This window comes from Mauremys mutica, chromosome 1 (assembly GCF_020497125.1).
Source record: "Mauremys mutica isolate MM-2020 ecotype Southern chromosome 1, ASM2049712v1, whole genome shotgun sequence".
In the NCBI taxonomy this organism is placed as follows: domain Eukaryota; kingdom Metazoa; phylum Chordata; order Testudines; family Geoemydidae; genus Mauremys; species Mauremys mutica.
Genome location: NC_059072.1, coordinates 70,246,884 through 70,274,480, shown reverse-complemented (window position 1 = coordinate 70,274,480; position 27,597 = coordinate 70,246,884). Strand labels below are relative to the sequence as shown.

General features: G+C 42.9%; 1 protein-coding gene and 1 long non-coding RNA gene across 3 annotated transcripts in view; both read left to right on the top strand.

Moving 5' to 3' along the window:
* The first annotated feature begins 8,682 nt into the window (after nt 1-8,682).
* KRR1 (KRR1 small subunit processome component homolog) lies at nt 8,683-19,873 on the top strand. 2 transcript variants are annotated; one of them, XM_044996695.1, is made up of 10 exons: nt 8,683-8,848; nt 13,001-13,173; nt 13,486-13,620; nt 13,959-14,084; nt 14,179-14,262; nt 15,478-15,534; nt 16,103-16,273; nt 16,414-16,491; nt 16,624-16,717; nt 18,786-19,873. In XM_044996695.1, the coding sequence occupies exons 1-10, from the start codon at nt 8,776-8,778 to the stop codon at nt 18,926-18,928; spliced, it is 1,134 nt and encodes a 377-aa protein (XP_044852630.1). In that variant the 5' UTR covers nt 8,683-8,775; the 3' UTR covers nt 18,929-19,873. The 2 variants fall into 2 exon arrangements, with proteins under 2 accessions (XP_044852630.1, XP_044852627.1); XM_044996692.1 differs by having other exon boundaries at nt 8,685-8,848; nt 12,998-13,173.
* Nucleotides 19,874-24,646: 4,773 nt separating this feature from the next.
* The window catches only part of LOC123343827, a 28,767-nt gene continuing 25,816 nt past the window's right edge, over nt 24,647-27,597 (top strand). Inside the window, exon 1 of the long non-coding RNA XR_006572381.1 lies at nt 24,647-25,001. This is a non-coding gene — a long non-coding RNA (uncharacterized LOC123343827). The remainder of the gene's footprint in view (nt 25,002-27,597) is intronic.

Sequence of the window (27,597 nt, the reverse complement as noted above, 5' to 3'; positions counted from 1 at the left end):
CAGGGCACAGCTATGCTGCCTATGCAGCACTTCCATTCTCTAACAATGCACTGAATTTGCATTTGTATATAGTCTTGGGCTAGATCCACAAAGGGGACTTAGTCATCATACACATTGACTGCAGGTGGGCAAGACACACAAGGCTAGGTTTGGGGTGAGGTGGGGAACAGCTAACTAGGCTCAAGCCAGTTGTTGGCCTCTGAGTCAGCAGAGTATAGCTTGAGAAGAACTCCAGAGACACCACCAAGAAAAGAATGACCATCCAGCATATATGCAGCATCCTTCACAGATGCACAGCAGGCGTCCTGGATGCCCGAGGCCTGGCTAGTCTTAGCACAACGAAACACTCCACACCTGAAGCTGTTAAGCTGGCTCCAGAGGCAGTATGGAAGCCCAAAGCCAGAAAGTTCCTGGGAGAGGCGGCGGCGCTCTCCCAGTCCGCTCGCCACAGTGAGCTGATGATGTTGTCAGCTGCATGCAAAGTGTGCAGCACTGTCCAGACAGGATTTCTACTATGCAGTGTGTGGCAGGGTACAACCTATAAATCCAGTGGCAAGTGTGGCATTTGCTGTACCCTGGTGATCAGTTTATTGGCTGCATTCGGATGCCAGATGTAAAGAGGAGGAATATTGGCTAGGATTGGTGACCAGATAAGATTGAGGTGTGTCTGCCCTATTTTTCAGCAGTTGGTCCTGAATTTGGTATTCTCAGTTGTGATCCATGGAGGCACGATGACAACACACACACAGAATGATAGAACATACAATCTGACAGGATATTAATGTTCAACAGATCAAGACTTTTAAAATGATACCTCACAAGGCATATTTTGGACAAAACATATCATAATCATATCACCATGGGGTTTCTAGGGTGCTACTTTGAGGTACAAAGTGTCACAGGGAATTTGAACCCAGGTCTCCCACTACTTGGGTGAGCCCCTCTAACCACTGGAAAAATGGTTATAAAGGGGGGAGGGCAGCATCACCTTGTTTTGGGTGGGGCCCAATGTGTTAGGCAATCTCTGAAGCCTGTTCTACACTAAAACTTAGGTTGACCTAGCTAAATGGCTCAGGGGTGGAGGGGATGTGTGTGAAAAATTCATATCCTGCGAGATCTAGTTAAGCTGACCTAAGCCCCAGTGTAGACACCACTAAATTGATGGAAGAATTCTTCCTTGATCCAGTTACCACCTCTCGGAGGGGTGGAATAACTACAGTGATGGAATAACCCCTTCTGTCAATGTGGCAAATGTCTATGCTACAGCAGCACATTTGCAGCACCATATATGTAGCATCTGTAGTGTAGACACAGCCTGAGAATGCTTATCGGATCAGGTCCCACGGACAACATAGGCAGGGGAACTCCTAGTTTGAGTACCCTGCAGGGGCTTAGCTGTAAGATAGGTGCCAGCTGTCAAGACTTAGGCAGTGATGCATGTGCTCTCTGGCAGACTTTTAGGCACCTGGGGACTTCATGAATGGAAACTTAGGTGCCTAGAGAATTTAGGTGCCCACAGTGTTAGGCAGCAGCTGAGTGGAAGTTTTGAGGATCTGAATTTTCAACATAGGCACCTAAAGCGGCAGTTAGATGTCTAAATTCCTTTATGGATCCAGCACTATTGATTTTTTTTTCCATCTGCATGTCTCAAATCACTTTTATAAAAGTGAATAAGCATCATCATTCCTATTTTACAGCTGGTGAAACTGAGGCACAAAGGTTAAACTGACTTGCCTTAGGCCATGCATGAAGATAATGGCAGAACTGGAAACAAAACTGGTTCCTACCCTGGTGCCTGATCCTTTGTCTGTTGTAGGAGACAATGCTAACCATTGAACTAACCATTTTTAATTTCATTACTGAATTTGCAACACAGCCATATTTAATTTTTATCTTAAAGTAATTTTTAAAATGCAAAATTAATGTAATGTTTAAAACATTTTTAACTGAATAATTTGGTGCTGAACATTTGTTTGCCGTCCCTCTTGTCACAAAGGATAAAATGAACACAATGACTGAAGATGGCTGATTGCTTTTCAGTAGAGTTCAAGCTACTGATGTGTTACACAGCAATCCTTTATTTGCATGTAGATCTGTTCAACATGCATAAAATTCACCACCCAGGATTAGCCGGACAGTATATTTCAGCTTCACAGATGCAACTGAATATTCATACATGTATTTAAAGGTTCCTATAGCGGAAGATAATACAATGGAGCTGTAGCTTTTTCTCATTCAGGAAGATGTTAATTTGTTTTTAAAATTGTTTAAGAGAAATTTCGGTTCTATATATTTGATTTACTGGAGAAAAGGAAATTGTAATAGTGCAGAAGATAGGCAAGCTCACGTAACCAAAGTATACGGGCAAAGAAACCTCATTCACTGTGCTTCAGGTAATTGAATTTTGCAGTATAACCTACAATAGGAATATGATCACCTGACCCATGAAAATACTTTACATTTCTTTTCATGTATAACCAGTTTGTCATCCTTGCAAAGAACATTATTTTTAACAATGTAAGTTTCCTGTGGATATATACTCTCTATAAAGGACCACATAATGGAGAATAACAGGCATGTTCTTGCTTTTCTTTCTTTCTTTCAGAAAACTGACCAGTTGTAGATGCAGAATTCAAATGACTGCTTCTGAGTTTAATGGGGCAGATGTTAGGAGGGTCTTTGCTATGTATTATCTAAAGAACAGAAAAATATTTATCGGGTGAATCTTAAATTGCATTATTCAACTGAAAAATTGCATCACTTCAGGGACATGTTATACTTTCTTAGATATAAGCACTACCAAAATACCTCAATTCTAATTTTGGGGGGTTCCCTTCGTGCTTCATAACAGTGAGGCTGCCTTCAAAGTTCCAAAACAAGGACTGAAAACCATATGCACACACACACACGCGCGCACACGCACACGCACACACACACACACACACACACACAGAAAAGGGGTTATCTTGCATATTCCTCTTTCACCTCAGTATTCAAGTTTAAATTTTTTGGCGTTACCCTGGCTCCAATCACAAAGGAACTTAGATGCCTAAGTCCCAGTTCTAGGCGCCACTCTGATCCACAAAACTCCTGCCAAACATTGTAGGCACCTGATCTCACTCTGCACCTAAGTTTCTGCCTGTGGGCATGCACATGGGCTCTAGGCTCAGCATCTAGTCAGCTATCTCCAGCTTAAGCCCCAGAACAATTCATGAAGCAGAGAGGACAGGTGTTCAGATGCCTAAGTAGCATGTGAGGCCTGATCCGGTAGGCATGTTCAGAGGTTGCCTACCAGCTCAGATCTAGTTCAAAATCTGGCTGCTGGAAGAGGAGGATGTGCTGCTACCGCCTTATAACTTTTAGTCCTATGGTTAGAGCACTCATCTGGGATATGGGAGAGGCAGGTTCAATTCCTTAAATAGTCATTGGGCCAGAGAGAGAGAGAATGAGAATGATTTTGTAGACCAGTGGTTGGGGCACCTATCTGGGACACCTAGCGGCCAGTCCAGGAGCGTAGCCAGGTAGAGGGAACAGGGGGAGCAATAAAAAAAAAAAAGGCGCTACCCGCTGCAGCGCTTTTACTCACCTGGCAGCGCTCTGGGTCTCCGGCGGCGGGCCCTTCACTCACTTCGGGTGTCTTCGGCGGCACTGAAGGTCTAGCTGCCTAAATGCTGCCAAAGACCCAGAGCGAGTGAAGGTCCCACCGCCGAAATGCTGCCAAAACCCAGAGCGCTTCCAGGTTAGTAAAATAAAAGCGCTACAGCAGGTGGCGCCTTTTCTTTCTATCGCCTCCCCGGGTGAGTAAAAAGGCACCAAGAAATTGACAAGGCACCACTTGTGCTCAGTGTGGGAGTGGCCACTCCTCCGCTCCCCCCCCAGCTACGCTATTGGTCCAGTCCCCCTGCTCCAATCATTCTTCTGTTATTTATTCACAGTGGAACAGCTTCAACAGGAGAGATTAAGGGAGCATCACATTAGAATATCCTATAGCCCAGTGGTTAGAGCGCTGTCTGAAGAGGTGGGAGACCCCTCTTCAAATCCTTTCTCCCCTTCTGGCAGAGCAGGGGAAGTGAACCTACATCTCAGGTGAGTGTTCTAACCACTGGGATAAAAGTTATAAGATGGGTGGCAGCACCATCTCCTCTGGCTATTTTGTGAGGAAACAAGGCAGGCACCTAACTCATTCCCACAAGCAATAGTTGACCCAGACTCTGAGACTTGCTGCCACAGGGATTTTTTTGCAGTGTAGACATACCCCATGCTGCCCAAGCCACCCAACTCCAGTCAGCAGTTTCCCATTTGTGGATCTCTAAGCAGAGATAGATGCCTCCCTATAGCCCAGACTGAGAGTACATTTACACTACACTTGCTACAGTGGCACAGTTGCAGCTCTGCCACTTTTAGCTCTGTTGTGTAGATACTTGCTACAGTGATGGAAGAGATTTTTCTGTCACTTCTAGTAAACTCATCCTCTCCAAAGGCAGTAGCAAGATTGACAGAAGAATTCTTGTGTCAACGTAATGGTGTCGATGCCGGGGTTTAGGTTGACTTAGCTACTTCCCTTGGGGTTGCAAATGTATCATACCCCTGAGAACATAACTAGCTTGACCTAAGGCCTAGTCTACACTAGGAAATTAGGTCAATACAACTGTGTTGCTGAAGGGTGAGAAAAAGCCATACCCAAGTGACAGAGATAAACCAACATAGCCCCCAGTGTAGACAGCACTAGGTCGATGGGAGAATACTCCCGTCAACCTCCCAGCTGGGAGGTGGATTACCTACATGGACAGGAGAACCCTTCCCATTGGTGTAGGTAGTGTCTTCATTGAAGCTCTACAATGGTGCAGCTGCAGCAGTGCTGCAGTGCCATTATTGTGGTTTATGTGTAGATAAGCTCTAAATTGTGTAGACTAGGCCTAAGGGTATGTGATTGATCTATCGGGGATCAATGTATCATGTCTCATCTAGACACTACACATCGATCCCCGAACACGCTCCCTGTTGACTCTGGAACTCCACCAGGAAGAGAGGCGGAAGCGGAGTCGACGGGGGAGCAGCGGCTGTCGACCCCACGACGCGAGGGTTCAAAGTAAGTCAATCTAAGGCGATCTAAGATACATCAACTTCAGCTACGCTATTCTCATAGCTGAAGTTGTGTATCTTAGATTGATCCCTGCCCTCCCCAGTGTAAAGCAGGCCTTAGACATGTATCACCAAGAGAGGAAGGGGCTTAGGACACACCCTTCTCATCAGAATCTCCAACTGGCTAGCTTAGGCTGGCCCCTGCCTAGCATGTTGGCTTTTGTGGATCATATTCTAAGGCACCTGTCTCCCGCCATTCATTGTACAGGGAGTCTAAGGGCCTAACTCAGGCTCTGCGGATCACAATGTCAGTCTTGTGATTTTTCTAAGCACCTAAAAGTTAGGTGCTATAACTCTCAGCATTGCAACATCTAAGTCCCTTTGTGGATCTAGGCACTTGTGCCTGCATTTCACACTGATTTTACTATTCCTCCCCTCCCCTACACACATTTCACTGCCAGGGACATTTGTACTTGTAGGCATGCGTTTCAGGTCAAAAAATCTGCTTTCTAGTAAATTAAGAAAATCTGAATGATCTCTTCCTGAACTCAGTTGGGAACCTTTCTGATCACTTATTTTCAGACCTCTCTAGGTTACTAGTGTGGGAGGGGGGCAGTAATGAGACATAAAAAATGAGGTGAGGGGGAGAAAGTGTGTGCACATAAAAAAAAACCCCAAGAATTTTCCACTTCACGGAGATTGTGATACTGCTGTATCTCCTATTCCATGCTTAGGAAGATATTATGGTTACTGCATGGGATGGTGAATGTTAAGTTCTATACCTGTCCACTTCATGTGATTAGTGTGGCATATGTAGTCATGAAACTGTGATACTCTTCTCTTTCCTCTGTACTGCACCTTTATGTTTCTAAGTTCTCTCCCGGGATGCACAGTTTAGCAACCATTTTGTTATCAGAGTTCAGTCTATCTGAAAAGTCCTGGTGTGTGCTCTCACATAGACACTTTGTTCTTGTTGGTTCTTGTTTTGCAGTTCTCAATCTAAAATAAAGGTCATTCTGATTAAAATTGTTTTTCCATTCACAAAGAGCAGATATTTTTGGTCTGTCATGCATCCTGAATTATCAAGACCTGACTACATGTATTGTAGTTTTAATAATGAGGTCAACATTGTTCTCTTTGTCACTTTGAAACACAGCAATATATCAGTGAATGTTTGCATTAACTTTATTTTCACCTTTGTTTCTGGAGAAGGACAACTTCATAGGAAAATGTCTGCTACTGTTTATCCAAATTACAAAGTCACTTTCAAAGATCAGTCACTCATCATTCAACCTCCCCTGTTCCTAGAGAACCTAAAACCAAAGCCCTTAGCCTAAATTCAGTTTCACCAGATCTCTGAAGTTTCTTAATAGAAGAGTATCTCCACAATATCTATTAAAATAAAGTTTCAGAGTGGTAGCCGTGTTAGTCTGTATCAGCAAAAAGGACAAGGAGTCCTTGTGGCACCTTAGAGACTAACAAATTTATTTGGGCATAAGCTTTTGTGGGCTAAAACCCACTTCATCAGATGCATGGAGTGAAAAATACAGTAAGCAGTATAAATATTAGAGCACGTGAAAAGATGGCAGTTGCCTTACCAAGTGTGTGTGAGGCGGGGGGCGGGAGTCAGTGCTAACAAAGCCAATTCAATTAAGGTGAAAGCTGACCCCCCCCACTTGGACAAGGACTCCTCATTAAAATAAAGTTGCCATTTTGACAACACTTCAGAATATAGTCCTCTGTCTTCTGAAGAGATACAGCACAGGCAACACCTATGCCGACTTGATCATATTACCCTGTGGAAGTGAAACCATGATGATTCATTGATAGGGTGACCAGATGTCCTGTTTTTAAAGGGACAGTCCTGTTTTTGGGTACCTTTTCTTTGGGGACCTATTACCACTCACCCGTCTCATTTTTTCACAGTTGCTATCTGGTAACCCTACTCATCGATCATTTGGCTGCAATACCCACATCCTGCAATGCTGCTGCAATCGGTCATGCTGTTAGTCAGCAGCAATCCACTTGGTGGCGCTGCTGTCTTTTTCCATTTGTTTGGCTACACATACAGGCATCAAACCCTGGGGCTATATGACGATAACAGTATACCGTTGGCAATTTATAACGTGTGTTACTTTTAAGGACTTAAATCTAAATCCAAAGATTACATCCTAGCCTGTTGTTTGCTATTTCAAATGGTTTAGTACAGAATATAGTGCATTGTGTACAGTAAGCATGTTACCAGCATGTGAAATTTAGTTATAACTGTGTCAAAGACTAAGCTTATGTCTACACTACAGTCTATGTCGACAAAACTTACGTTGCTCAGCGATGTGAATATTCCATCCCCCTGAGCATGTTACATCGACATAAGCATTCATGTGCACAGAGCTATGTCAGCGGGAGGTTTGTTTTTTATGCTGACGGGAGACCTCTCTCCTGTCAGCACAGAGCTTCTTCACTAGACACACTGCAGCAGCACAGCTGTGCCACTGCAGCGCTGTACATATAAATATACCCTTGGTGGAGTACTAGAATAGTTTAATCACATTTGGCAGTCCACCAGTCCCCACACTTTTCCACTCTTTCAGGAAAGCAGAGTACATGAAGGGTGTCATTTTGTTAATTAACTTTTATAGCGATAGCTGGATTTTTTTTTTTATAAAAAATACCTTTACCAAAAAAAACCCCAATTTTTTCCAGAAAACTTTCAATTATGTTAAAATCCTAAAATCCTTTGGTTTATGTTTCTTCTTTATTTTCCTCTCCTTTCTTTAAAAGTTAAAATGTTATCAATTTTTCTCATCAAAAACTACATCTGATTTTTAACTTTCAGGGTGGAAGGAATCAACCTTTTTTTTTTAAGCACTCCTCCTCTTTTATTTTCATTAGTGTTTTGTTTTCATGGTAGAGTATTCACAGTGTAAAGGGTATTTATTCCCCAGAACAATAGCTATTGCAAGTGTTCATTTGCTTTACTTTTCCTATGCGGCCTTCAGAGGTTCCCAGAAAACACAAAGGTGAACACGCACGTCAACAATTTCAGGATTAAAAGCAAACACGTCTTTAATTCCCAATCCTTGGCTTCGTAGGGTTACCAGCCCTGCAGGATTGTCCTGGAGTCTCCAATAATTAAAAAATTAATCTTTAATTAAAGATTAGGTCATGTGATGAAATCCGCAACTCAGCAACTTTTCTTCGGCATTCTGGGTCCAGGGGAAGAGAGACGGGCAGAGTGTGGTTTCTGTGGCGGTGCTTGGATTGGGGGAGACCCGATAAACACCTCGATACCCTGGCGAGAACCTCCACCGGCAGAGCAACAAACGCTGGGCTGGGCGGACGGATCAGGCGGTGCTAGGCCGGGCTGCCTGGGCGGATGGATCAGGCGCTCCAGGCAGGGCGCCCACAGAAGCCAACGAACAGGGGCGCCGCGGTCCCGCCGCTGCAGGGCGCGAGACCCAAGTTGGCCCCCGCCCGACTCCCGAGGCGATTGTTGCCAAATGTGCGCGCGCCACGCGGCCCGGCACGCAGGCGGGGGCGGGGGCGAGGGGGGAGACACTACAAGCCCCAGCATGCAGCGCGACTGGCCCGGCCGCAAGATTGCAGTTACTACGCTTCTGGGGGGGAGGGGACCCGGGCCGCGTGAAGCGTCCGTTTGTGCGTGGGGTGAGAGGTCAGGGCGGTGACGGCAAGATGGCGGCCCCCAGGAAAGCAGAGAGCGGCCAGGAGGCTCCGGCGTCCAAGGGCCGGAGCAAAAAGAAAGCAGGTAAAGGGGCGCCTCGCGGCGGGATCCCAGCGGGAGTCGTGTGTGGCGGAGCGGTTAGACGGCTCGGCCTGGGCTCCGCGCGCCGGCCTAGGACCCCTCCGCGCGCACTTGGGGGCGTCGCTGCTGCAGCAGCCGCCGCCTCGTTCTGGGGGCCTGCGCGCGCGTTTGCCCCTCGGGGCTGTGCTCGCGCTCATCCCTGTGCGGGGGGCGGGGAGAGCACGCGGCCTGCTGTAAGGCGGTTGGTGCGAGCTGCACATGGAGACCTGAAAACTAACCCCCCCGCCCCTCCCGATGTGCAACCAGGAGCCACCGCCTGAGCCCGCCCTGCTCGCCCCCGCTCCCCGTCCCCTGCCGGGCCAGCCCTGCCCCCCCCCCCCGGCACCCGGCGCTGCGGGGGGCGGTGTGTGAAGTGCAACCTGCGCACCTGGCCTGTGCTGCCCGGGGACCGCTCCCGAGCAGCAGCGGTGCGATGCCGCGTGCTGGGCCCTGCGCCCGGGACGCAGGCGAAGATTCAATGGGCGGGAACAATACAGTCGACGCTTAGTAGCAACATTTCGGTGCTCGTTCGCTATGCTGCCCCTAAGCGGCGGCTGCTGCTGCTAAGGGGAATATTGTCTGACCAAAGCCGTGTGAAGAGTTAAGGGTGTTTCACCTTGGTGGGTGTGGGAACCCCAAGTCTTGGGCAGAATGGGGCAGGGCAGCCCCTTGTGGGTAAACAGGCTGGGTGAGCCCAACTGCTGAGGACAAGCTGAGGATGCTCCTTCTGGCAGCTTCATGCTCCACCCTGGCAAGGGATGGATGGCTGGGGACGGCCCTGTGTGCAGCCTGCAATGGTGGGGAGAGGGAAAGGGGTGGCTCCTAGCATGAACAGTAGAGAGGTCCCACAGGGTAGTGGCCTGGTGCGGGTGGTCACCTGGCCCCCCACTGCAAAACAGTACACTCCCACACTCTGCCACTGACAGCCAAAATCGAGGGGACAGCTCAGTGCACAGGGGTCCCTGATACTCCCCACTGCAATATAGCAACCCTCTGCTGTTCACAAGCCAGATGCTGAGGAAGGGAGGAAACCTTCCAGCTGTGTCTGTGCTCCCTGATCCCATGCCCCCTCTTTCAGACCTTCCCCCCTACACATGCTGTCCATGCAGGCTCTGTCAGGCAGGGCAAGTGGACAGGGCAGTGTACCTGGAGCTGTGCTGAAGGACCAGGGTGAGGAGGGGAGTGGAAAGATGCAGTTGGGGGGCGGGGGGGCAACACCTCTACATGCCTCTGCATTTCCCCCTTGGATGTGACATCACAACGTCACAAATGTTGGTCTTATGCGGCGGTTATGTTGCTGTTACTAACTGGACAATTCACAGTAGGGAAAGTGTTCCCAGGGAAATGTTGCTTGTAAGCAGTGGTTGCTCTTACAAGGTGTTAGTACAAATAACTACATCTACATCTGTTTGGGGCAAGCGTAAGCCAGAGTCACAGTGGCACTACACTTCTGTAGTCATGTCAGGAATGGGACATGACACAGAATGAGTGTGCACCGTGATTTACCAGTAATGGGTGTGGTAATGATACAGGGCTATAACTGGTCCAGGGTGCAGGGTGGCTGGCTAGTAGGGATGCTCAGTATATGGTGGGTATAGATGGCTTCCTGTTTCTGGTTGGTTTTTTTGTTTGTTTTTTTCCAAAAAATGATAAACAGAGTAAAATCAAAATGTGCAGCTGAATCACTTCACCCCAGTTGCTTCTCACGCAGACATCCCCAGATAATATTTATAGTGACAGACCCTTGTCCGGGGTCAGGCCCCAGGGGTGTATCACAGACCATGTCTACATTTACGCAGACTATGTTTACATGTATCTCTACATATGTAGCTCCAGATAGGGTTTCCAGATGTACTAACTGGAGACCAAAAGTCCGGTTACTGCGGGGGGGGGGGGGGTGTCATGAACTCATGCCAACCCCTGCTCAACCAGGGCTGCCTCCCCCCAGAGCAGAGAGGGTTCAGCTGGTGGGAGAGGAAGGGAGGTGGAGAGCAGTGAGCAATGTGGGGAGGGGAGAGGAGTGAGCAGAAGGCAGAGCCTCGGGGGAGCAGGGGTGTGGCCTTGGTGAAGGGGCAAGACTTTGGGGGAGAGACGTGGGGAGGGTCTGATTGTCAAAAATTAGAAAGTTGAGAATCCTAGCTACACACTGCAGTGAAAGTCTCTGGCGGGGGGAAGCAGTGCTGCCTCTCCCCTGCCAGAGCCTTTCACTGTGGTGGGTAAAGGCTCTGGCAGCAAGGAGATGACAGGACGCCACACAGATAAGAATAGCAGTGTAGATATGGGATGCACTGTTGAGGCACGTAGAGAGCCATGTAGGGTACATACACTGAGGGGTCTGGCATACAGGGCATTCTACTTGCTGAAGCTGTGCCTCACCATCTCCCCTGCCATTTATACCCATGCTAGCTGGGTGTGCTGTGTCTGTATTCTCCACACCACTGTAAGTATAGATATACCTTCAGATCATATCTGACACCAATAGTTGGTTACAGAGAAAGGAAGCAGGGTGGGGACATTGAGACTAATCGATTTTCTGTCTTTCAAATGCTTCCTTGTTACTTGTAAGCAAATAATACCAAGAATTTTAGACATAAATGGGCCAAGAATTATCCAGTCCTCTGTAAACTAAATGTTAGGGGTGAAGGGCTGTCTTTAATTATTTTGCATTACTGTCTGCTTTCTGCTTTTCTCCCTCATTTATACCAATTATTTCCCGCTCCCACTGTGGTGGTGGTCATCTTTGCCAAACATTTGGGAATACAGTTTGTTTTAAAACACTACACTAAATAAAGGCCTAGTTTTGCAGACTTAGGGCAGGTCTATACTAGAAGCGCTACATCGGCATAGTTGCAGTGTGTCTGGTGAAGACATTCTGTGCCGTTCTATGACAGCACAGTTACTCCACCCCTGCGAGAGGCAGAAGCTATGTCAGTGGGAGAGCGTCTCCTGCTGACATAGTGCAAGTGGGGACAGCACATACGTCTCTGTAACTTGCGTTGCTCGGGGAGGTTTCTTTTGCACCCCCCTGAGTGACACAAATTAGATCGACTTTAGTAGTGTAGACCAACGCTTAGTCACATATATAATATTTAGCAATTCGAGTATTCTCATTGCCATCAACAATAACAGGTTTGACTGCTAGAGTTCTGTTGCACCAATTGCTCCAGTTATGAGGAACTTTTGACAATGTTGGTATGAATTATTTTGTAACATTAAAGTGAGGTGCTTAAAGGCAGATTGTCCTTTCCACCTGCCTCTCTAAACTACTCCAGATAATAAAGAAATGTTACGTTACTCAGTTTGAATAACACACTAAATAATTTTATTGTGGATTCCCACTCCTCAGAGCTCACCCTAATGACTAAATAAAAATTAGCCCACAAATGTCTGTCACCAAATCTTATTTTCTTGTTTCCTGCACAGAAAAATGTCTAATAACTACACACTGTCATTAAACTTGTCTGCCCGGTAATCATTTGTTTTTATTATAATATCTGCTAAGCAGAACAAATATAATCATCTGTGCAAACAAAATGAAACAGTTTAAATCTTTCATAACATTTTATTAGAATTAATCATCATGGGAGTTGAATGGCTCAAGTGAATGTTAATGGTATGTGACATTTCTATGCTCAGGCTCCAATTCAGCAAGCAGTACCACTTGAAAGCTGAAAGTTGTTTGGTGTCTTATGTGAAATGAATTATTAGGCTCAGTCCATTTTCTAAAGAGCAGGTGTCCACGTCAATAGAATCATCATCAGGGCTTATTAGTGTCCTTGTTGGCCTGCATGCTGAGACTACCAAAGATTGAAGTCTCTCTTATCCATGGGTCTACATTGCTGCTGACCTTCCTTATCTGCTCCTTGAATAAATAGAGGAATTTAAGACCTGTACAAGAATTTCAATATTCTTGTAAATCTACAGTTACTCCTGATTTCAGAGGGAGGAGTTGTTACGCAGCATGCCCCAAAAATCAGACACACCCAGCCCAAGATTTAGGACTGTTAATCTAGTTTCTTATGTAATCATTAAATGGGAAAAAAAACTAGTCCATTGTTGGAGGGAAAAGCACTCTAAATCAAGTGATTTATTTATTTTTTTAATTTGTAACAGTAGATGAGTCAGAACTTCTCACTGTTCCTGATGGATGGAAAGAACCAGCCTTTACAAGAGAAGATAATCCTAGAGGGCTTCTGGAAGAAAGCAGCTTTGCAACTCTGTTTCCGAAATACAGAGAAGCTTACTTGAAAGAGTGTTGGCCATTGGTGCAGAAAGCCTTGAATGAACATGTATGAATAATTCCTAGATATATATTAAGTAAACTTATTTCAAAGATTTATTACACCTAATGTTAATCATTTAAAGCAAAATCATACAGGAAAATGCACTTTTTTCACATTATTTAAAGTATACATTTCTTAATATACTAACTCATATTTTAAGAATTTAGAATGGAATCCTGCACTCTTATTTTAATGTATTAAGTTGGCAGTCAGTTTAGAAATCAAACCTGCACGCAGCATAAAAATAGTAATGTTTTATTCTGACGATTGACTATGTGTGATTGACGATTATTTTTAATTTCTTTATAAATATTGCAGCATGTGAATGCGACGTTGGACTTAATTGAAGGTAGTATAACTGTCACCACAACTAAGAAGACTTTTGATCCATATATGATCATCAGGGCAAGAGACTTAATAAAGCTTTTAGCAAGAAGTGTTCCATTTGAACAGGTTTGTAACTAAAGCAACTAATTTATATCAACTATTTAGTAGGGCAACTTTAATATTGTATTTATCTATATTAAATTATGTTAATTTTACATTCATATTTTTAAAGAAGTTTATGATTGTCAAATAAAAGTCAGTTGTGGCGAATAAAATACAATTTTCAAAAGAAAAATATATCTGGGAATACTGAAACTGCTTAGATCAGAGTGTTCAGTTGACTTTCATTTAGTAATAAGTGATGAATTTGTGCTCACAATGACATAGTGCTGGTGGTAGTGCTTATTGCCTGTATGTTTGTTGTTCTCTTTTATTTCTAACATAGCTTTGGTTTTCCTTTTTAGGCAGTACGCGTCCTTCAGGATGACACTGCATGTGACATCATTAAAATAGGGTCTCTAGTGAGAAACAGAGAGAGATTTATAAAAAGAAGACAAAGACTCATTGGGCCAAAAGGATCCACTCTGAAGGTACATCTTACAAGTGTTATAATCAAGATCTTAATTGTGTGAAGTTGTTTATCTAAGCACCAATTTATACTTATTTATTTCCTTTTTTGTGTAGGCTCTGGAACTGTTAACAAACTGTTATATCATGGTTCAGGGGAACACTGTTTCAGCTCTGGGACCTTTTAATGGGCTAAAAGAGGTGAGTGAGAGAGAGAACTCACTAGCTTTTTTAACAGACCCCTTTCACCAGCCCTGCCCCGCCCCACCCCACCCCCACTAACCCTCCAGCTAGGATCCAGCTCCTACCCACCCCCGCAGTTAGCTAGCACGTAGCTACTTCCGAGACAACTCCTCATCCCAACAACCTCAGCATTCTTTAAACCCTCCAGCACTCACCCACTTACCAACCAACCCTAGCATCCCTAGATAGCCTCCATCTGACCTACCCCAGTACTCACCCGCCTTCCATGTGCTTCCCTGCCGTTACTTGGGGCACAGAGTGTTTAACTATCAACTTCACCTGATGGTTATATTCAAATTATTTGTTGGCATGAACATTAACTCGTTGAATAATTTGACTGTCACACGTGGATCTGCACTCAACTTGATCCCTTCCTGTTTTTAGCGGTCTGATCACAGGAAAGGTAAGTGGGTCAACCTACATCATACACCGTAGGGGCAGAAACAATGCAGAAATACATGAGTTTCATGAGGATGGAAATATTGCTCTGAGACATTTGCTGACCAACACCGCCTCATTGTTTCCTTGTATTTCCCTGTCTTTCTGTCTGCCTCCATCTATTATCTCTTACTTAGAGTGTGAGCGCCTTGGGGCCATCCTTTTGTTCTCTGTTCAGCACCTAGCCCAGTGCGCTCCTGGTCCGTGGCAGGGGCAGCTAGGTGCTACAAATGATGATAATAAATATAAAGGTATATGAGTATCAGTATTTTTCAGAGTCAGTGAAACTGGTTTCATTGTCAGATTGAGTGCTGTTTTGAGCTGCAAACTCTTCAAGAGAATGTTATAAGCAGTTGTTTCCACTGGAGTTATAACACAATTCGTGGAAACCTTTCTGTTGATTGTGGGTGTTGTAAACCATTTATTTGATAAAAATCTAAATGTGGTGGTAAATTGTGCCTTTTTAAAATTGAAGATATCACTTAAAAATTTAAAAATCATATTTCTATCTGAAACTTTGTTACTTTTGTTATTGGGAACTACCAAGTAATTAGTTTTAAGATAACTAATTCAAAAAGGTTTAGAGAAAAATATTTCTCTAAAGTTCCACTTGTGCAAAGGAGTTGGAAGAAATCATTGTATATTTAGGATTTTCAGTTACAATATTTTAGAATATTGATTGTGTTTTTCCCTTCCCCTTGCTTTTTTTTTTTTTTTTTTTTTTTTTAAACCTAGGTTAGAAAAGTGGTCCTGGACACTATGAAGAATATTCATCCCATATATAACATAAAGGTCGGTGTAGTCCGGTGCATTATATTAAGGCTAGTACATTACTGTGCATTTTGTAAGGGGTTGCATCTTTGTCTATTTTTCTGTATTAAGGTATGTTCCTTGTCACAAGGTACCTTAATTTATAAAAAGCTGCATCAATTAAGTATTCCTGTGATACTTTATTTTGAGAGTTTCTCCTATAATGCAGTTTTTTAAAGAAACATTTGCAGTATATTGCTTTGATATACTTCTGTGTATTAGGGTACACCATCAGTGTAATCATAACAGTACCTGACAAAGCACCAAAGGAAAAGTGCATATTCATCTGTGTGTCTCCATGATTAGCAGCTTGATACTCATTAATATAATGTCAAGGCAGCTTCCCTGGTACTGTTAATGTCTCTAAGCCCCGTTAGAACGAACTCCTTGAGACATAATTACCTCGCATGTTTGACTGCTCCTGCTTAAACCACTGAATTTCCTTGTGAGTGTAGGTGATTCACTATATATTTAAATAACTGGACTTAGGAAGTATGTCAATTATATGTTTTAAATAATATTTCTTTTTAATATTTTGAAATGATTGAAGACTCTCATGATTAAACGGGAGCTGTCAAAGGACCCTGAACTAAGAACACAAAGTTGGGAACGATTTTTGCCTCAGTTCAAACACAAGAACTTGAACAAACGCAAGGAGCCAAAGAAGAAAAATGTTAAGAAGGAGTACACGCCTTTCCCACCTCCGCAACCAGAAAACCAGGTCAGTCTAAGCCTTGTATAATTCAACAGGAAAGCTAAAAGGTCCTAAAATCTTGCTCCTAAGTAATTGGGAACATTACTTAGTTGATGCCGGATGCTTCCTCAGTATCAGTCTCTAACACACACATGTGTTTTTTACAGGTTGATAAAGAATTGGCAAGTGGTGAATACTTCTTGAAAGAAAGCCAGAAGAAACGAAAGAGGGTGGAAGAGATAAAGGTAAGGTGGTTCTGATTTGTTTCGGCCTTCAGCAAAAAGAAAATGGGTTTGGTTTTTTTGGTCAGTACAGTTCTCATTTTGTCTGATGTGACTGGTAAGCCAAGTGTTAGAACTTTTTTGTTTGTATTTTAGGCAAAACAAGCAGAAGCCGTTAGAAGGAGACAAGAGGAAAGAAATAAAGCTTTTATCCCTCCCAAGGAAAAGCTAGTTGTAAAACCTAAAAAAGGTAATGTTTGTTTCCTGTCTCTAGAATCCTTTCTACTGATTTTTTTTTGTTTGGTTGGTTTTTTTTAAAAGCTAATTTCTTTTGGTTGGTGGCTATTTAGCAAACAGAAGTATATGGAGCATTAAGTATGAAATTCACCTTGTGGGTGAGGAGGTTCAGTGCAAGGCCCCCTCCCTATTTAAATCCATGAGTGGAGCTGCATGAGGCAATGGAATAGATGAAGCAGCCCACAGCAGTGCTGCCTTTGAATGTTTAGTGTAACAAAGTAGGACTCTAGAGAGTGACACTGGGAGAAAAGCCAGAGAGGGCCTACTGGATCATCAGGCATACAGAAGGTGTGTTTGCTACTTCAGTCTGTGCGCTAGAATAGGAGCTATGAAGGTTATTTTTCCACTTTAACAGTTTCTTTAAATTAAAAGAAAAGATGAGCTTGTTAATCATACTTGGTTGATGTTTGAAAATTAAAGATACTACTTAGAGCAGAGGTGGGTAAACTTTTTGGCCTGAGGACCACATCAGGGTTCCAAAATGATATGGAGGACTGGGCAGGAAAGGCTGTGCCTCCTCAAACAGCCTGGCTCCCGCTCCCTGACTGCCCCGCTCAGAACTCCTGACCCATCCAACCCCTCCCCTGCTCCTTGTCCCCTGACCGCCCCCTTCTGGGACCCTTGCCCCTGACTGCCCTTCTCCCCTCGCCCCCCCGACCCCAGTCCCTATCGGAATGCGGCCCTGCGAACATAGGTAGACGACTCAGGAGGAGTAGGGGCAGCCACACAGCTGGAGAGAAGCAGTGGTTTCCCCTTCAAAGCGTCGCTTCTCTCCGGCCGGCTGCGCGGCTGCCCAGTGCTCCTCCTGAGTCCTCCACCCATGTTCGCCGCGCTCCCGCCACTCACACCACCCGCCTGCTCCCCTGCCCCCGCAGTGCAGCCCCTCTTCCCCCCCCCATGGGGGGGTGCACTGGTGCTGAACTGCCCAAGTGCCCAGCCCTGGGGCCCCCTGTTGGGTGGCCCTGTGCCAGGGCACCCTCTGTTCACTGGTAAATCTGCCCCTGAGCCACGCCACCCAGCCGGAGCCAGCCACGCTGCCGGCACAGCGAGCTGAGTCTGCGGGCGAAAGGGAACAGCAGGGGAGGGGCTGGGGTTAGCCTCCCTGGCCGGGAGCTCAAAGGCCAGGCAAGCTGGACCCGCGGGCCGTAGTTTGCTCACCTCTGACTTAGAGGGAAAAAATTGAGATGCTGAAAAAGTATCCCATCCTGAATTGGAACTAAAGGTCACACACTAACATTTTTTTTGCAAATCGACAATCTGGAAAAAAAAATTGGTTGAGATCAATCAAATGTTTGTTTAAAAACTTTTAGATTTCAACCTTCATTATTTTTAATATTTTACTACAACGACTTAAATTGCTAAACAAACTTGTTTTTGACTGAAAATCAGAATTTTTCACTTAGAAAATGTTGAAATGGGACACTTTTGGCAACTTTGAAACTTTTTTCAACAAAAAATGTAGAAACAAATTCATCAAAACGAACCCTTTTGCACAAACAGTTTTGGTTTTGACAAATGGGCATTTTTCTCATGCAAAAAGATTTTGTCAAAAAATTCTCTACCAGCTCTACTTTTACCCACTGTGTATACTTAATGTAAATCTCTCAGCCTTCTAAAATAAATGACAAAAACATTTTTGAAGTTAAAGAGAAGAACTGAGATCCAAAAATGTCGGCTCAATCCTATGCTCAAGTAGGAAGTCGCTTATGTGAGATAAGAACACTTGATCCTATCTCATGATTTCTGTCCAAGAAAGGTGGGGGCAGGAAATCCCAAGTTTCTGGTTTATATGGGTATTAAAACCCTTTTATTAAAATCACAGCTTGCAAAGGCCACTGGCTGGGGAGGACAAAAACACACATGCCAACCTGCCATCCCCCCATCTCTTTCTTTCTGTGTTCACTGTTAGACAGCTCATTGTGTATAAACATGGAATCATTTTGTAGACTGTTTCCAGTAGATACTTGAAAAAAATCAAGAGGGATGTTTCTCATATTTGTATGTTGGTTTTTATTGTGTAGCTTCTACTGAAACAAAAATTGATATTGAAGCAATCAAGGAAAAGGTGAAGAAAGCAAAGAAAAAGAAGCTGGGAGCACTTCCAGTGGAAGAAGTTAAATTAAAGATTGCAGCAGATGAAAAGAAAAAGAAGAAGAAGAAATGATTTGCCAGCTGGAACACTTGCATTTCTTTACACTTGCAAAGGAACTGTTTTTCTACTTTGAAGATTTAAGACTTGGGGTTATCAGCGTTGCTATACTGCCAGTGAACACTGATGAAAAGATTCAAAAACATGTTCATGACAGAGAGACTATGTTGGGGATTTATGGACCTAAATAAGCACTGTAAAATCTTTGGAGCTTGAAAAGAAAAATCATTTGGTATCCTCTCTGTCACATCGTAAACAACTGAAAAGGTACAATAGTATCTTTTCACCATTCACATCATGTATGTGAGAGCAATTAGGAGTTTTAAACCTTACATGAAGGTTTTCAGTATTGCATAATACAAAAAGCAAGTTGGGGAAGGAGGGTTGGTACAGAACGCTAAACATCAGGCCATAAGAATTTGTGAGGAGTATGTTAGGGGATTGTTTGTTTTGGGGTTTTTTGAAGAAATGTTTCTCTAACAGTATAACATGCTTCAGATATGGAGATGTTAAATCTGATAACTTTTTTTGTAAAAGCAACCAGTTGTATTTTTATATATTATATGTCATTCTGTTTATCAGAGCTAATATTTATTTTTCATATGTGTGGTGTGTGTTTCTTAACTATTTGTCTTCTACACATTATAATGTGACTGCAGTGTATGTGGCATTGTTTCCATGTAGGGTACGCAGGTACCTATCATAAGACACTTGTTTAATTTCTTCAGTTTCTGGAAGCAGATTTGAAACAAACTAAGCATTATGAAAGAATGCAAATTTCGGTGTGTGACACTGACATTTATACCCTAACTCTGGGCCAAGGGAATAAAGTACTGAAGGGGAAGTAACTGCTTGAGAAACATACTAAAAAACCTGGCAAGCCCACATGGAACTCACTGAATAACAGAAGTACTTATGTATATATTTTTCCATTAAAAATAAAGAGTTTTGGAACAATTATTAAGCTGATCAAATTTGAACAAGGATATGGCAGTATCAGAGCAGTATGTAACTAAAATTTAGTTCTTACCCTTACTAATTAACTTGTGAAAATTAATGGTTACCATTTAATTGATTTTTCTTGAGTAGCATACCTACATCATGCAATATATGGTGCCACCATCAGAACTGCCCTTTATTAAGTCTCAATCTTTAATTTAACTTTCTGAGTGAGTAGGTGTGACTGGTTTCTTTGAGGCCCTGATGACTCAGAGAGAATATCTATAAACATTAGAAAATCTTAATGTGGAGATTAAACTGATCATATGACTTGATCAGACTGAACTTGAAGGGGAACGAGACATGATGCAGAGATTTGCCCGTTGGAGTTCATTGCAAGATAAGTACCTAATTTTTTGAGCCCTGGTTGTAGATGGTTATATATAAAGTATCTCTTAACTTTAAGTTTTAAGCCATTTTACTCCATTTTTTTGCTATTTCTAAGGCCTGGTCTACACGGGGGTGGGGAGGGAATCGATCTAAGTTATGCAACTTCAGCTATGTGAATAACATAGCTGAAGTCGAAGTACTTACCGTGGTCGACTGCTGACGCTCCCCCTTCAACTCTGCCTGCACCTCTTGCCCCGGTGGAGTTGATGGGAGAGCGCTTGGCAGTCGATTTATCATGTCTTCGCTAGATGCAATAAATTGACCCCTGATGGATCGATCGCTCCACAGGTAAGTGTAGACATACCCTAAGGGACAATAATATTCGATACATTTTCTTTGACTAATGTATGTAGGCCTTTCTCTTAATTAAACCTTTTGTTTTGTAAACATGTTCAGGACCTTTTTATTTTATTTCAGTAAATGGAGATTGTCGGAGGAAAACAGAGTTCTCATTCAGCTTGGGTGCAGCAAGTCAGATACTTTATTATCTCTAGCAATTGTGTGGAGTGAGAGAGCTAAACAGGTCTCTCTCCAGGTAAACAATTACAGCAAGCATTTATACCTTTGTTACATACAATAATGGGCAACAGCTGCATTTTGTTTATACATAGGTCTTCCTGATGTCTTATTTTTCTTACCTCTATTTAGACGCCAGTCTACATTCCATACTTATCTAACACAAGGTCACAACAACTTCTCATGCAGTTCTTTCCCACTCGCCTCACACAATCCTCCCTTCTACGAGCTTCATGTTACTAGGGTTACAGCTAGCCTGATTCTTGCTCACTGAGGGGACTGTTTGCATTGAAATCCCCTTCACATCCCCATCCATTCTCTCTCTACTTCCACAAGATTAAATTGAAATAAAACTCCCAGGAGTAACCAACTGGCTGGCATTCCATTCATACTCTTGAGATTCGTAGATTTTAAAGCCAGAAGTGAACATCATTTAGTGATTATTTAGTCTGGCCACCTACATACCACAAGTAATAAACCTCATAAAAGTACATTTCCCCCACATCTGTGGAAGATGAGCTGGGATTTAGACCCATGATTACTTGCATACAAAGTAAGAACCATTCTACTGGACCAATGCTACTCAACCTCTTCATCTTGGTGACCCCTTATTTGAAATTGAACATTTTCACAACTCCTTTGCAATGTACACCTATACCCCGATTTTACGCTGTCCTCAGGAGCCAAAAAATCTTACCGTGTTACATCGAACTTGCTTTGATCTGGAGCACACAGCCCCGCCCCCCTGGAGTGCTGCTTTACCGCATTCTATCCTAATTTGTGTTATATCGGGTCTTGTTATATCGGGGTAGAGGTGTACTTTAAAAGTAAGTATAAAAAAATCAGTCATAATGATAAGCCTAAGTTAGTTGCGTGTGTGTTGACATGTCAGAATACCTGACATTGAAGGGCAAGGATGTGGTAAGTATGGGAGTGAGATTTTCTTTGGTTTAGATTGTAATAAAACTTTTAATACCTTGCAACTTTGTGACTGACATTCTGGAGTGCAATCCAGACCAGTGAGGGGTTTTTACCACCTGTCGTGCAACCTGGGGTGCCTCAATTTTTTGCTGCTGTAGCTCCCACCGTGGATCCCTCACAAGCAGCCAAACAGCATGGAGGTTACACTTGGAGTGTCTGTGCATAGCTGCAGCTTGACAGCACACTCTGGCTTCCACCAGCCTTGGTGACCACTTACAAGATGACCCCAACACATTCCCAGATCTGAGTTTTCCCCCATAATGTGTATTCTGCACTGTCCAGCCCTTTCCTGGACAGTTCAGATATGTTAGGTCCATTGCCCCTGTAAGGGAACAATAGCCAACAGTTTGCTAATTTAAATGGAATTACTCAAACAATTCAATTGGAATGCCACACTGGCTTAGTTTTGATTAAAGAATAAAACATTTATTTAAGTAGAAAGCGAGAGAGAGTTTAAATGAGTACAAGTACAAAGCATTACAGTCAGAAATGGTTACAAGAGAGAAAAAGATAAAATGCTTTCTAGTGCTAAAACGTAACAAACTAGATGTGGTTCAAGAGAAAATTCTTACAACACATTCCTAGTAACAGGACTGACCAAATTTCAGCTTGGGCTCTCTCCCAAAGTCAAATGGCTGCTGCTGTTGTCATCTTAGGAGAAAGAGAGGTAGGGAGAAATACCTTGGGATGGTTTTGTCCCTCACTTTTATAGTCCAGTCACTCTTTGAAATGGATTTTCCTGAGGGTTACCCCTAGATAAATTTAATTCCTGCTCTGAAATTGGAGTTGTTTGAGCATTGGCCTGCTAAACCCAGGGTTGTGAGTTCAGTCCTTTAGGGAGCCATTTAGGGATCTGGGGCAAAAATCTGTTTGGGGATTGGTCCTGTTTTGAGCGGGGGGTTGGACTAGATGACAGCCTGATGTTCCTTCCAACCCTGATTTTCTATGAAACCCAGTTTCTATGAGTCATGCAGTCTTGTGATAGGAGATTCCATGCTGCTGTTTGCTAAAATGTAGATTGATCTCTTTTTGTCCCTTTCTTTGCCAAGAAATGGCCTCTTGACAGGTGACTGCCCATCAACTTTGATGACATCTGGCTAGAGGCCTCAGCTTGTCCTTTGTCTTTGAGAAACAGGTTTATCTACTCCCCATATGTGACTGGTAGCAACATTTCAGTCATAATTTCATTTTATGTTGATAACGTTACATATAATGTTGCTACCCACGTTTCACCATGATATTATTAACTAGTAAGTTATTAGTCTTCAAATGATACTGCACAAGGCATACTTTGTATAAAGATTAATATTGTGTAGTGTGTGACTACATGGTGCATTCAGTTACAATGACACCCATCAAACCCAGAGATTGTGACCAATTGATTGAAACACATTGCACGATACTATCTAGCCACTGCATAATCTGTCCATTAATATAAAGAAATTTTAATCACCTTCAAGGTTAATCTAATTTTTTAAAAATAATCTAGACAGCCTCCCTAATTAAAAGTATGGTTACTTTAAGATCAATATGAAAATTACCTAAAAACTAAGTCCTATCTATAGTGAATCCTTAGGATCTTTAGAACCAGCCACACCTACCCACCATGAAAATCAAATTAAAGAGGGAGGCTTAATGACAGTCAATGTAGGTTGAATGGGCACCAATGATCTGGACAAGTTATTTAATAATGGTAAGAATCACATGTGCATTGCATACTGCTTTATTATTGTTGTATCCTTGTAAACGTTTGATTGGCTTATATCAAATTGATTGCTTTAAAAAAACATGTATTGTTTTTCTCTTAAAATATGTGTGTGTTCATCAAGTCTTGGATGGCCTACTCTATGGAGCGTGAGTGTATAAGGTCCATCCAAACTTTGGCGCAGTGAAGTTGACTCTCCTAGAGTAAAGACAGTATGTGAATACCCAAAGCTGAATAGTACCACTTTGCACAGTTGCAAAGGAATATGTAGTATTACTCCTGGGGCAATTCTGTGCCACAGTGCACATGCATATTTCCTGTGCCGCACATATTTTTGCAGAAAAGTTGCTGCAATTCTGCATTTTGCCCACCAGAGGTCATTTGGTGCTAGAACAAAGCAGCTGCACCTGGCCAGCCCCAGCTATGATAGGAAAGAGAAAGAGCCTGCCTTCTTCACAGCACCTGTCGGGCCAGATCAGGAGGCAGGGGTTGGGGGGCAGTCAGACAGGGGCTCATAAGGACTAGTGAGGGAGGACAGACTGGGACAGGGGCTCAATGGGAGTGGAGGCACAGGGCCAAAAGGGTGGGAGGGAGGTGCAGGGTCACATGCATAGAGGGGAAGGGAGATGGCTGAGTAGGAGCACAGAGACACATAGGGACAGGGGTGCAGGGGTACATGGAGATGAGGGGAGGGGGCTGGCTGAGGTGCAGGGACACATGGGGATGGGGACAGTGGGTATCTGTGGGGGTGGGGGGTGCAGGGACACAGGGACAGCTGTGCCTGACTGAATGGGATAGGCTAGAGGTCAGCCAGAGTCTGCATGGGGGAAGCTCCTTAACAATCTCCCCCCCACCGCCCCGTTCCATACTTTTCCCACCCATACCTAACAACTCTTCAAGTTCACACCCAGGCTCCTTCCTAGCAATTACTTTTTCCTCTCCCTCAGCTCCTCCATTACCCCTAACTCCCCAAGCCTTTGCACTGCTTCTGAGGGGTGCAGGAAATACATTTCTGTATTGTAGTTTAAATGAATTATTATTCAGAATTCTGTATTAATATGCCTAGTAAGGAATCTATTTGTCAAAAAACATTTCCTGAATCTTTTTTGTTGTCTGTATTTTTATAGACATACTTGCTGACAGGTATTTTGAAAAAAATTACCAAAATAATTGAAACTGGCAAAATTATATTGTGTTATTTTGACAAATAAAATATGCAGAATTTTAAAATATTGTGTGCAGGATTCCCCCAGGAGTAACATAGGTTGCAAGGCTGTGGAGAATCAGGCTAGCTAAATACAGGATTGGGCCTGCTTGAATGAATTATTAAGTAATGTGTTCTGAGCAATTAGAGTCAGCAGTTAACAGACAGCTCTTTCCTTTTGGGAAAGGACATTGCTCATTTATAAAGGTCTTTTCAAATGTTGCTGGTCTAAAACTATTACTTTTTGATTAACTTCACTTAGAAATCAGCCTTTTTTAAGATCCTGAGATGGGGTAAGCATGTCCATTTGTTTTCAATGGCTTCTGTAAAGTCTGTAAATGCTTGTCAGTTAGACCTCAAAATACTCTGGTATTGATATTCTAGTATCTGATTGTCTTGCCTGCCTGGGGTTCTAAAATAGCACTGTATAATGCTTGAACCTTTGCATGTTTTTGTCTCTGAGCTACACCTGTAATTTGTGCTCTCTCAGATTAGAGTCTGAGGTAACATTTCTGTTTGATTTTTCTCTAATGAGTAATGTGGCTGCAACTGTTCAGTGAGTTGAAACTTTTATTCCCACGAGTCTTACAATGTACTTATTTAGATGTTGTTAATAAGATGCTTTTAATTTAATCTTTCTTTCCTAATCATGTCACTAACCTTACAGATTTCATATATATATATATGTAGAGAGAGAGAGAGAGAGAGAGAAGCCACTTTCTCAACCATTCCAGCTTGTCTCCATTAATTGTCGGACGTATTTGAAGCCACTGGAATAGTTCTCTTCTCATCTTAGTTTGCTGTATGACAGAGGCAACACTTAAACTAGTCAATCAAATACAAAAAAACCCTTCTATCTTGTAATAATAGAAACAAGAGTAAAAAGAATAAATTGCCAAGATTCAAGGGACCCTGCCAACATGAAATCTAGTAAATTAAAATATGAGTTCAAAAAGTAGCCTGGGGTACAGCACCTGTCCTTTGGCATCCCTACTTGCTTCTGTGGTTTTACAACTGCACTTTTCCAGTTGTTAAACATACTTTCTTTTTTCCTTGTGTTTTGAAAGACCCACTAAACAACAGTAGAAACTAACTAAAGCCCTAATACTCCAAATATTTATGTATATGAACAACTTTATATGTGAAAGTAGCCCCACTGATTTCAAATTGTAACTGAGGTGGGTCATTTGTGCACTGAATTTGATGGGACTACTCCCTGGCCTGAAGCAAAGTTACTCACATATATGTATACTAAATTGGTCCTTATTTACCTATATCATGAACAATGAAATTAACTAGGCATAAAATGCTGACAGATGCATTCATTTAAAAAAAAATCTGAATAGTTGTAACAACAGTAGGTTTGGAGGGAGAGGGAGGAACTTTGACAGAGTTGTGTAAGTTTCTTTTGTTAAGCTGATGGTGTTCCTTTTTCAGCAAAGGATCATGTCACCTGTGCTGAAATTTGGCTTTAGCTATCACTGCATTTTATTCAGAATGTTGGTATCCCCAGAGAAACTTTGATAGGTGAGATTTTTAAAAAATAGTATATAGTGCATATGTGAGAGAGAGCCAAGAAATGCAAAATTAAGGTTCAAGTAAAAAGGAAAAAATAAAGAAAAAGCCCTATCGATCTTAGGGTTTTATATTGCCACCCATCACTACAGTATGTGAGCACCCGACAAATAAAATCGCTAGCAATAACTAAGTCCCTAGTGAACTTCATGGAATTTCTGTCACTTCTGTTTCAGAGTAAGATCTCTGCTTGGGGAAGAGTTTATGTATTTTTAAATTCATTGTTTCTTTTATGGTTGCTTGTTCAGGGAGTTTGGGGTAGAAAGGTGATATACTGGAAAATCAAGAAATGCTTAATTATGTTTCTGTAAACAATTTAAATGGATGCATATGCCCACCCAGTGTTCATTTCTGACTTATAACTGGTTGCATATAATCATTCTTAGCAAATTTTGTGTCTAATGTCAAGAGAGGATGTGAGTATATAGCTCTAATGGTGTGCTATGTAAGGAGTTGAAAAGGGCAGGTATAGTGATTTCCCCCCCGCAACAATCTACAGTGGCTTGGGCTGTCTGATTCCTAACTGAATGGATTATAATGTTTATGGCCTAGACATACAGAGCAGCTGAAGCAGAAAAGGGGTTGTGTTTAAAGCTGATGGCCTGTATGTGATTTGCATTTATTGTACGGAAGGTGAGGATTTGTAGTTCATAATGAAAATGTGGATGAGTTATGGTGACTTACTGGGATGACTGGAAATGGAGTTTGGGTTTTTTGTGGCCATTGAATGGGTGTCATCTGGTCAGAGTTTGTTTATTGACCCTTAACTTCTAAATGTCTTGGCTTTCAACCATTTGATAAATTCTGTGTTTGGGGTCTTGCATCTAAATTTATGATTTACAACCATCTTAATTAAGCTTTTTGCATGGGAATTTCCATAGAGATGTTTGAGTGTATGTTGAAATGTCAGGTAAATGTTCTAAACTTTTTAAACTCGTCCCGGGAGAATAAGGAAATGTAATAAAATAGAGCACAAAGTAAGCTATGTCAAGGAGAAATCCTTGCTGTGTTTAACTTCACTTCCCACAAAGCAGCAGCAGACCCCATGTGCTCCTCTTTTAGGGCTTGGCTACACTTACGGTTTGCAGCGCTGGTAGTTTGCAGCGCTGGTCATCCAGCTGTGTAGGAGCAGCGCTGGTGTGTGGCCACACTCACAGCTACCAGCGCTGGTGTGTGGCCACATTTGCAGCATTTCCAGCGCTGTTGGGAGTGATGCATTATAGGCAGCTATCCCAGCATTCAAGTGGCCGCAACATGCTTTTCAAAAGAGGGGGGTGGAGTGGGGTCTAGTGTGACAGGGAGCGGGGGGAGAGA